Source organism: Penaeus vannamei, unplaced genomic scaffold (genome assembly GCF_042767895.1).
Source record: "Penaeus vannamei isolate JL-2024 unplaced genomic scaffold, ASM4276789v1 unanchor3707, whole genome shotgun sequence".
NCBI lineage: Eukaryota > Metazoa > Arthropoda > Malacostraca > Decapoda > Penaeidae > Penaeus > Penaeus vannamei.
The window spans coordinates 1-10377 of NW_027216688.1; the positions used below are offsets into that span (position 1 = coordinate 1).

The 10377-nt window shown below is 44.0% G+C and overlaps 1 protein-coding gene across 1 annotated transcript; it reads left to right on the forward strand.

The window, feature by feature from the left end:
- Positions 1 to 417: 417 nt before the first annotated feature.
- On the forward strand, positions 418 to 10377 carry LOC113826828 (cubilin; the record flags this gene model as incomplete). Its single annotated transcript, XM_070120205.1, is given in 7 exon segments — positions 418 to 586; positions 2132 to 2328; positions 3653 to 3824; positions 4946 to 5127; positions 6474 to 6642; positions 9149 to 9330; positions 10249 to 10377. Coding segments are annotated over 7 exon segments (1200 nt in total), but the record flags the coding sequence as incomplete, so codon positions are not given.

The following is a 10377-nucleotide window of genomic DNA, read 5'->3' on the forward strand; positions in this document are numbered from 1 at the left end:
CATTACCATTGATATCATTTCGTTTACTTGTACTTCACTGATCTGAAAATTTCGATGTTTCTCAACTTATTCTATCATTGTTTATTCGTAATGTTAATTTCATTTACATCATTAGTTTTTTTTATTATTATTATTTCTCCATTTACTTTTTTATTATCATGTTTCCTATAATTATTTTTTTATTCTTTTATCTAAAATTAATATTAAGTTTTGTACAAGTTCATCATATTTTTATTTATTTAAATGTCTATTATTAACATGCCCACTATTACCCCCATTCATATGATATTATTAACATACCCATTATCACGATATTAACATACCCATAAATAACATGCCCATTCTTAACATATTAACATCCCCATTATTAATTATAGAAATACCCATTAACAGCAAGCCCATTATTAAAATACCAACATGCCACAGATACGAGACGGTGACAACGAGAGGGCCCCACTGCTTGGACGTCACTGCGCAACAGCCGACCGCTTCGTGGGTTACAATTCGTCTTCTAATACGATGTACATCTCCTTCCTTGCGGATCATACTATCAGTTCGAGAGGATTCAAGGCGCATTATACAGCAGGTAAGGGGTAAGGGGAAGGGAAGGGAGGGGTGGGTTAGGGGAAGGGGGAATAGGGAAGAGAGGTGGGTGGGAGGGGGGGGTTTCTTTTTTTTTTGTTTTTTTGTTTTTCACACACACACACACACACACACAAACAAAACAAAAAACAAACAACAAAAAACAAAAAAAACAAAACCCCCCCCCCCCACACACAAACACACACACACACACACACACACACCCACACACACACACATACATCACACACACATACATACATCACACAAACACACATACATCACAGACACACACACACACATCACAGACACACACACACACACACACACACACACACACACACACACACACACACACACACACACACACACACACATCACACACACACACACACATCACACACACACACACATCACACACAAACACACACACATCACACACAAACACACACACATCACACGCGCACACACACACACACATCACACACACACACACACATCACACACACACACACATCACACACACACACACACACACACACACGCGCACACACCACACACTCACACTCACATCACACACGCACACACACATCACACTCACATCACACATCACACGCACACACACACACACTCACACTTCACACGCACACACATCACACCCACACACATCACACACACACACACACACACACACACATCACACACACACATCACACACACACTCACATCCACACACACACTTCACATACACATACACACACAAACACACATACTTCACACACACACACATCACACACACACAATCACACACACACACACACACACACACACACACACACACACACACACACACACACACATCACAAACACACACAAAAAAAAAAACGCACACACACACACACACATCACAAACACACACACACACATCACAAATACACACACACACATCACAAACACATACACACACACACACACACACACACATCACATCACAAACACACACACCACATCACAAACACACACACACATCACAAACACACACACCACATCACAAACACACACACCGCATCACAAACACACACACCGTATCACAAACACACACACCGCATCACAAACACACACACCGTATCACAAACACACACACACCACCTCACAAACACACACACCACATCACAAACACACACACCGCATCACAAACACACACACCACATCACAAACACACACACCGCATCACAAACACACACACCACATCACAAACACACACACCACATCACAAACACAAACACACACACACACACATACACAGACACACACACACACACACACACACACACACACACATCATACTACTACTACTACTACTACTACTACTACTACTACTACTACTACTACTACTACTACTACTACTACTACTACTACTACTACTACTACTACTACTACTACAACACCCCCACACACCCCAACCCACACCACGCCCCACCCTACCCACAACCACACCCAAACAAAAATATCCACCTTTAACGCATACCCACCCCTTTGTCTTCCTCAGTATGCAACCGCGTGATCACGGGTCCACGAGGGGTCATAACCTCGTTCAACTACCCGAACCCGTATCCCCACGACCAGAACTGCACGTGGACGATCAGAGTCCCCCAAGGAAACGCGATCAATGCTTCATTCAGTGATTTCGTCTTGGAGGAGTCGAGGAGTTCCGAGACCGAGCTGTGTTACTTCGACTTCGTGGAGGTGAGTTGGGACTGCGTAGAAAATGGGGAAAGTTGAACATAGAGACTTCTATGCCCACGCGTATGTTTAACGTGTGTGTGAGAAGGTAGTAAACGAGTACTTGTACTAATCGTATTCATGTTGACAAATGTAGAAAAGGTATGAATGAGAATGAATAGCTTCGCAATACAAGAGATGTATTTGACCTGTTTCGATTATATCTTCGTCATAAATACATGTATTACTGACGAAGAGCACTTGTACCTACATGCGTACTTACCGTGTGTGTAAGAAGGTAGTAAACGAGCACTTGTACCCACACGCGCACTTACCATGTGTGTAAGAAGGTAGAAAATAGGCATTGTTACCCACACGCCTACATTTAACGTGTGTGTTAGAAGGTAGTAAACAAGCACTTGTACCCACACGCATCTTTACCATGTGTAAGAAGGTAGTGAACGAGCATTTGTATACCCACACGCGTATTTAACGTGTGTGTAAGAAGGTAGAAAATAGGCACTGGTACCCACACACTTATTTACCGTGTGTGTAAGGTAATAAATAGGGATTTTTACCCACATTCTCATTTACTGTGCGTGTACCATGGTAAAAATAGGCTCTTGTTCCATACACATATGAACTGTAGCCCGATATGTGTTGATTTTGATGTGTTCGGAAGTATCCAAAATAGATATGCTAAATGTAGAATGAGGTAGTAAAGGATAACAGCCCAGTGAAATATTAATAGAATAACAAATAGCAATAATGATAAGACTGATAGTAATAATGATAATGAAAACATTGACTGGAAACCCAAAGAACGTTATTCAACCTCTCTCTGTCTCTCCCTGCAACTCCCTGACACTCCCCGAAACTCCCTCTCCCTGCCACTCCCTGAAACTCCCTTCTTCTCCCTGCCACTCCCTGAAACTCCCTCTCCTTTCCACTCCCTGAAACTCCCTTCCTGTACCTGAAACTCCCTCTCCTTTCCACTCCCTGAAACTCCCTTCCTGTACCTGAAACTCCCTTCCTCTCCCTGCCACTCCCTAAAATTCCCTTCCTCTTCCTGCACCTTCCTGCTACTCCCTGAAACTCCCTCTCCCTGCCACTCCCTGAAACTCCCTGAAACTCCCTTCCTCTCCTTGCACCTTCCTGAAACTCCCTCAATCTCCCTTCCTCTCCTTGCACCTTCCTGAAACTCCCTTAATCTCCCTTCCTCTTGCTACCACTTCCTGAAACTCCCTTAATATCCCTGCAACTCCCTTCCTCTCCCTAACACTCCCTGAAACTCCCTCTCCCTGCCACTCCCTGAAACTCTCTTCCTCTCCCCGCCCTACCTGTACAGCTACGTGAGGGGCGGGGCAGCGAGGCGGGGCGCTCCGTCATCGGGCACTACTGCAGGACACACCCACCGCCGCCCATCGGCACCTCGCCCACCATGAACGTCCTTGAGGTGAACTTCGTCAGCGATTACATTGTGGCCGACAACGGATTTCGTCTCGAGTGGGTCGTTAACGGTAAGGAAACGCAAAGAGGGGATTTAATTTAGGAGAAAGATGGTCTAGAGTTTAATTAATCCGTTTAACAAAGAGATTGGATTACCGAGAGCGTTGGAATAGGGGAGTACAAATAAACTTGATTGATTTAACAGAGAATTCAGATTGCTAAGAGCGGTGGAATCGGGGGATCGCCGCACAAATTAATTTAGTTTATTAATTTACCAAAGGTCAGATTACCTAGAGCGTTGCCTGGGAGTGCCACACAATTTCTAAACAAATTTAACAGACATAAGATTACTTAGATCGTTAAGTTCTAAGAACGCCACACAATTTCTGAATAAGCCGAACAAGGATAAGATTACCTAGACCGTTAGAATCTAGGAACACCACATGGATTCTAGATAAACTTAACAAACAAGATTACCTAGAATGTTAGAGACAAGATTACTTAAACTGTTAGAATCTAGGAGAGAAGCACAATTTCTAAACAGACTTAACAGACATAAGATTACCTAGAATGTAGGAATTTAAACAGCATGGGAAAAACTACAGTCTGAGTCAGTTTCTTAGAGAAGTCGGAGCAAAATATAATAACGCGTCCCCTTGTATGTAGCTATTTGCATATGAATCAAATTTAATTGTCTTATCAGAACTGTTTGAGCTAGAAGTGGGGGGGGGGGTGTTGAAGATACTACTACGGTCATTTAAAGTACCTTATTAATGTAAAAAATATATGCATATAAAATGTTGAAAATGTGAAATGCATGATAAGGAGTAAAATGAATAAATCAATGAATTAATAGATACATAATATTTAGAATGAAATAATGATTAAATAAATGATGATAAAAAAAACTAATAACATAAGATAAACCACAAATTTTCTTCCCTTTCCCTCCCTTGCCTTCCCTTTCCCTCTCATTCCCTCTCTTTCTCCTCTGTCCCTACCTTTCTCTCCCGTTCCCTTTTTTCTCACCCTATCCCTCCCATTCCCTACATTTTCCTCCTGTTTTCTCCCATTTCTTTCCGTTCTCTCTCATTCCCTTTCTTTCCCTCCCATTTCCTCCCTTTCCTTCCCGTTCTCTTCCATTCCCTCTCTTTCCCCCTTTCTCTCTCTCCCATTTCCTCCGTCGATCCAGGCTGCGGAGGCGAGCTGACGAAGGCAAGCGGGTCCTTCCACAGCCCGAACTACCCGAACGCCTACCCGATCAACACCGACTGCGAGTGGCATATCCGCACCGCCCCGGGCACCAAGATCGAGATCACCGTGCACGACTTCGATCTGGAGAGCTTTGGCAACTGCGTCTTCGATTCGCTGAAGGTAAGGGCTGAGGGTTTCGTGGGCGAGGTTTTGCTGGGGTGGGGGTGGGGGGGTCGTGGTGGTTTAGGGGGTTAGGGGAAGGTTTTGCTGGGGGTGGGAGTGGGGGGGTCGTGGTGGTTTGGGGGGGTAAGGGGGAAGGTTTTGTGGTGAGAGTTTTGTGTATTTTAGTGAGGGTTTCTTGGGGTTTGGGGGTATGGGTTAGGTTTTGTGTATTTTAGTGAGGGTTTCGTGGGGTTTGGGGATAAGGGGAAGGTTTTGTGGTGGTTGGGGGTAAGAGGAAGGATTTTTGGTGGTTTGGGGATAAGGGGGAGGTTTTGTGGTGAGGGTTTCGTGGGGTTTGGGGGTAAGGGGAAGGTTTTGTGGTGGTGGGGGGAAAGGGGAAGGTTTTGTGGTGGTTAGGGGTAAGAGGAAGGATTTTTGGTGGTTTGGGGATAAGGGGGAGGTTTTGTGGTGAGGGTTTTGTGTATTTTAGTGAGGTATTTCAGTGAGGGTTTCGTGGGGTTTGGGGGTAAGGGGAAGGTTTTGTGGTGGTTGGGGTTAAGGGGAAGGTTTTGTGGTGGTTTGGGGGTAAGGGGAAGGTTTTGTGGCGAGGTTTTTGTGGTTGGAGGTAAGGGGAAGGTTTTGTGCTGAGGGTTCCACTGTATTTGGAGGCAGGAGAAGGCTTTATGGCGAGGATTTCGTGGTTGGGGTAAGGGGAAGGTTTTTTTGGATAGGGTTTCACTGTGTTTGGAGGCAAGGTGTGAAGGTTTTGTGGCGAGGTTTTACTGTGTCTGGAGATGAGGGTGAGGGTTTCGCTAAGTCACACAGATTGAATAAGTACCTAAAGCCAGACAGACAGATCCACATGAACACGAACATCACCATCACTACCATCATCATCATCATCATCATCATCATCATCATCATCATCATCATCATCATCACCACCACCACCATCATCATCATCACCACCACCATCATCATCATCACCACCACCATCATCATCATCATCACCACCACCATCATCATCACCACCACCACCACCACCACCACCACCACCACGACCACCACCACCACCACCACGACCACGACCACGACCACGACCACGACCACGACCACCACCACCACCACCACCACCACCACCACGACCACCATCATCACCAACCTCACCATCACAGTCAACATCATCACCAACCTCACCATCACAGTCAACATCATCACCACCATCATCACCAACCTCACCATCACAGTCAACATCATCACCAACCTCACCATCACAGTCAACATCATCACCACCATCATCACCAACCTCACCATCACAGTCAACATCATTACCATCACAGTCAACATCACCATCTTCTCGCCAGATATACGGAGGCCCTGACGCGTCTTCGCCAGAGCTGCAGACGCTGTGTCACCGGCAGACGAACCCCATCATCGCCACTACCCAGGGCAATAGGGCCTTCCTCTCCCTGCATAGCGACCAGTCTGTCAGGGGAAAGGGCTTCAATGCAACCTACAGGACTTTACGTGATGGTTAGTTTAATGGTTCTTTTGTGTTAAAAAAAAGGAAGGAAAGAAAGGGGGAAGAGAGAGGGACAGAAAGGAAAAGAAAGGTTGGTTCAGTCTGTTGTTTATATTTTTCTTTCTTGCTTACGTTTTTGTTGTTGTTGTTTCTTGGACGTTTTTTTCTTTCTCTCTTTGTCGATTTTTTCTTGCATTTTTTTCTTTTTATATTCTTCTGATTGTTTTTCTTTCTAGATTGTTTTTTTTTCTTTCTTTCCTTCTATATATTTATGTTTCTCTTTCCTTATTTCTTTCCGTCTTTCCTTTTTCTTTCGTTGGTAATTTTCTATATTACGTCCCCATAACCGATATCGACGATTTTGGTATCGTTGGATTCCTCTCGCTCTATACAATGCAAATATGTAGGTTTTATTGCTCGGAAACCTCCCGTTAGCGGCAAACTTGGCCCCGATAGCAGGGGAGGGCATGGAAGGTTCCAGAGAAAATGCGGGGTTAAATAACACTATTAATTCAATGCACTTTGAAACTAACCATGGTTATTCACATGACTTTCCAATGCAGAGGGCTGCGCCCCCTGCGACCTCCCCTGGGGGGGGGGCTGCCGCCCCCCAACCCTCGCCGAGCAAACAAAACCTCCGCCACGTATTCACGGTAGGCTAGAGCGTTACGCAATCATCGACGATGTCGGAGCGGCGGGCGTCATATTACAATTACCTCGTAACATTCCCACTGAATCAGCAAATTAACCTTGGCATAGTCAGCATTGTATAAAGAGACGATTGTAGTATAATCAGGATGAACAGGGTGGCCCGCCCTCGTCGGCGGGTTTTGCGCCTCTTTCGATGTTACACCGATGGCCTCAAGGTCGAGCTTCCCGTCCTCTGGAACAACGACATCCGTATTCCTAACCGAAATAACCGTCGCGTTCAGAAGTCAGTCATAGCCGCCGCGATGGCCGAGTGTGGAGGGTGCTCGTACTCGGAGACGGATTTCCTGCGCGAAATAGGTACAAGCCAGGAAGAAATGTAAGAGATGTTTATGGCCGCAGGAAGAAGCACTTCGCAGGGTACCTGGCTCGGTGCATGTTCCTCATGCACTACCAGGACCTGAATGTGAGGTTGCACCACTTCCTGTGTGCTGCAGCGTCGCTGTATCCTCCGGCCTAGGACCTCCTGCCGGACGCACCCTGGCTCCTTCACCCTCTGCGGCAAAGGAGCGCCCTCCCCACTATTAGCGGCATCTATCAATTAGGTTAGTACCTTAAAAATCCCAGGTTATTGTAGGTTATCGACTCCGCATCTAGTTCGTGTGCGCTCTATCCTGCCGTGAATAAGTGGTTGACGGGGGTTGAGGGGCGGCAGCTTCCTGCAGTGGAAAGTCATGGGAATAACCATGATTATTTTCACTGTGGGTTATATTATTAGGGTAATTTTCAATATTACGTCCGCCGCCCCGACATCGTCGCCCCCGCAATCGGGGCCAAGTTTGTCGCTAACGGGGGGTTTCCTAGCAATAAAACCTGTAAATTTACATTGTATAGATTGAGAGGAATCCAACGATAACATAATCGTCGATATCGGTTTCGATATCGATATCGGTATCGGACGTAATATAGAAAATTACCCTTTCTTTTCTTCATCCTTTCCTACTGTTTTTTTTTTTTTACATTCTTTCCTACTCTGGTTCTTACATTCTTCCTGTCTATCTGCTTATCTTTCTTTTGTTCTTTCTTTCTGTTGTGTTTGTGCACAACTATATTTCATTAGTATTCCATATAATAACCTGCAAGGTATAAATATGTTGCTTTATTAAAACCTCTGTTGTAATCCCATGTTCCTCGCCAACTTTGTAATTTTGGATCTTCTTATGACCTTCTATAATTCGGTTAATTATACGCGATCTTGTAAGATGCTGCTTGTTTAATTAAGATCTTGTATGAGGAAGGATTAGTAGTCAACATACTTGCCGGTTGGTGGCGCATGTACATAGAAAATGTATCGTAAGGGGTAACTGAAATATAGTGTAAGTAATACCCTGATACATTGTATAAAACTAAATAGGAACTATATAATTATTCTGAGTACAAAACACTTTCTATCTGTCTCACTTTCCTTCATTCATTCTTGTACAAATTATGATTATCACAGAGCTGTTCTGTATGATATCTAGAAATATCAATCAAGCCAATAAAGGAAAATAAAAACACTATATGGAAGAACAACCAATTCTACTAAATTATAAATTCTACTAAAAGCTGTGTAGTGCAGTGGTAGCATTCTGGTATAGCAATCTTGCTGACCCTCCCTCGCTCACAGGGGGAGGGGGGGGGTGTAGTTTAGAAGCACAATAAACATACAAGCCACTGTTTAACTGAAGTCACAAGAGTCTGTGATAACAAACCCTACATCATTGTTATTATCATTACAAGCCACAATTTTACTGGTCACAAGAGTCAGTGACAACAAACCCTTATATTATTGTTATTATTATCATTATCTTTATTATTTTCCTGTAGGATGCGGGGGCGTTTTCTCGGCACCCGAAGGCACCATTCACACCCCTGGCTACCCCAACCAGGACGTCACCAACAGCGACTGTCAGTGGACTATCACTGTCGACCGTCTACACGTTGTGGAATTCAACTTCACTGACTTCGACATCCAGTTCAGTACGAATTGCAGCGAGGAATACGTAGCGGTATGTCAGAGGCAGAGCATTATGTTTAGATTATTGTGTTTAGTTTATTGATATAGCGTTGTAGGTTCCACTAAGTCGTGGTGTTATGATGTTCTCATTTATTTTACAGATCTGCAGTGTCACAAGCTAATCATTGTGATTAGATAATACAAGAATTCGTTGCTTTGATAATTAAGTTGAAAGATTTTTATTTTCTTGCTTTGCTTAATGTTTTTTTTTTTTTTATTATTATTATTAAAGGCTGGGATTACCTGTCTTTAAACACTTATTTAATTTTCCTTTCGATATACAGACTAATCTGGGAAGATGTTTTCAATAACAGCATTTCGTATCACTTGTAAAATATAGAAGTTTGTCTCTGTGGTCTATGTAATACGCAAATTATAAATAATGTTAAACTTAGTAAAAGGAAATACTAAGAAATGTGTTTAGATTCATTGAAAAAGTTTTTGACATGCCTGTACTATGTTGTCCATAATCATTTCAATAATCTTTACCATTTTGACCTAAGCGCAGTTGATCTCTCTCTCACTATCTATCGATCTATCTTTTATTTCTCTCTCTCTCTCACTCTCTCTCTCTCTCTCTCTCTCTCTCTCTATCTCTCTCTCTCTCTCTCTCTCTCTCTCTCTCTCTCTCTCTCTCTCTCTCTCTCTTCTCTCTTCTCTCTTCTCTCTTCTCTCTCAATCTCTCTTCTCTCTCAATCTCTCTTCTCTCTCAATCTCTCTTCTCTCTCAATCTCTCTTCTCACTCTTCTCTCTCTCACTCTCTCATTTTCTTTCCTTTTTTTTAATCTTTTTTTCTTCATCTTCTTCCAACGCTTTCCTTCCCTAGGTTCGACATTAGAGCTAGCATTGTCTACAGCAGCGCAGGTGATATAACGTTTCAATATAACGGTTAATACTCTTTCCCCCCCAGGTATATGACGGCACAGATGCCACCGGACCCGAGCTGACGAAGCGCTGTCTCGACTCCCCGACGACCCCGAATTTCGTTCGATCCACGGGGAATTCCCTCACAGTCCGCCTCGTGTATGCTGGGACGTCG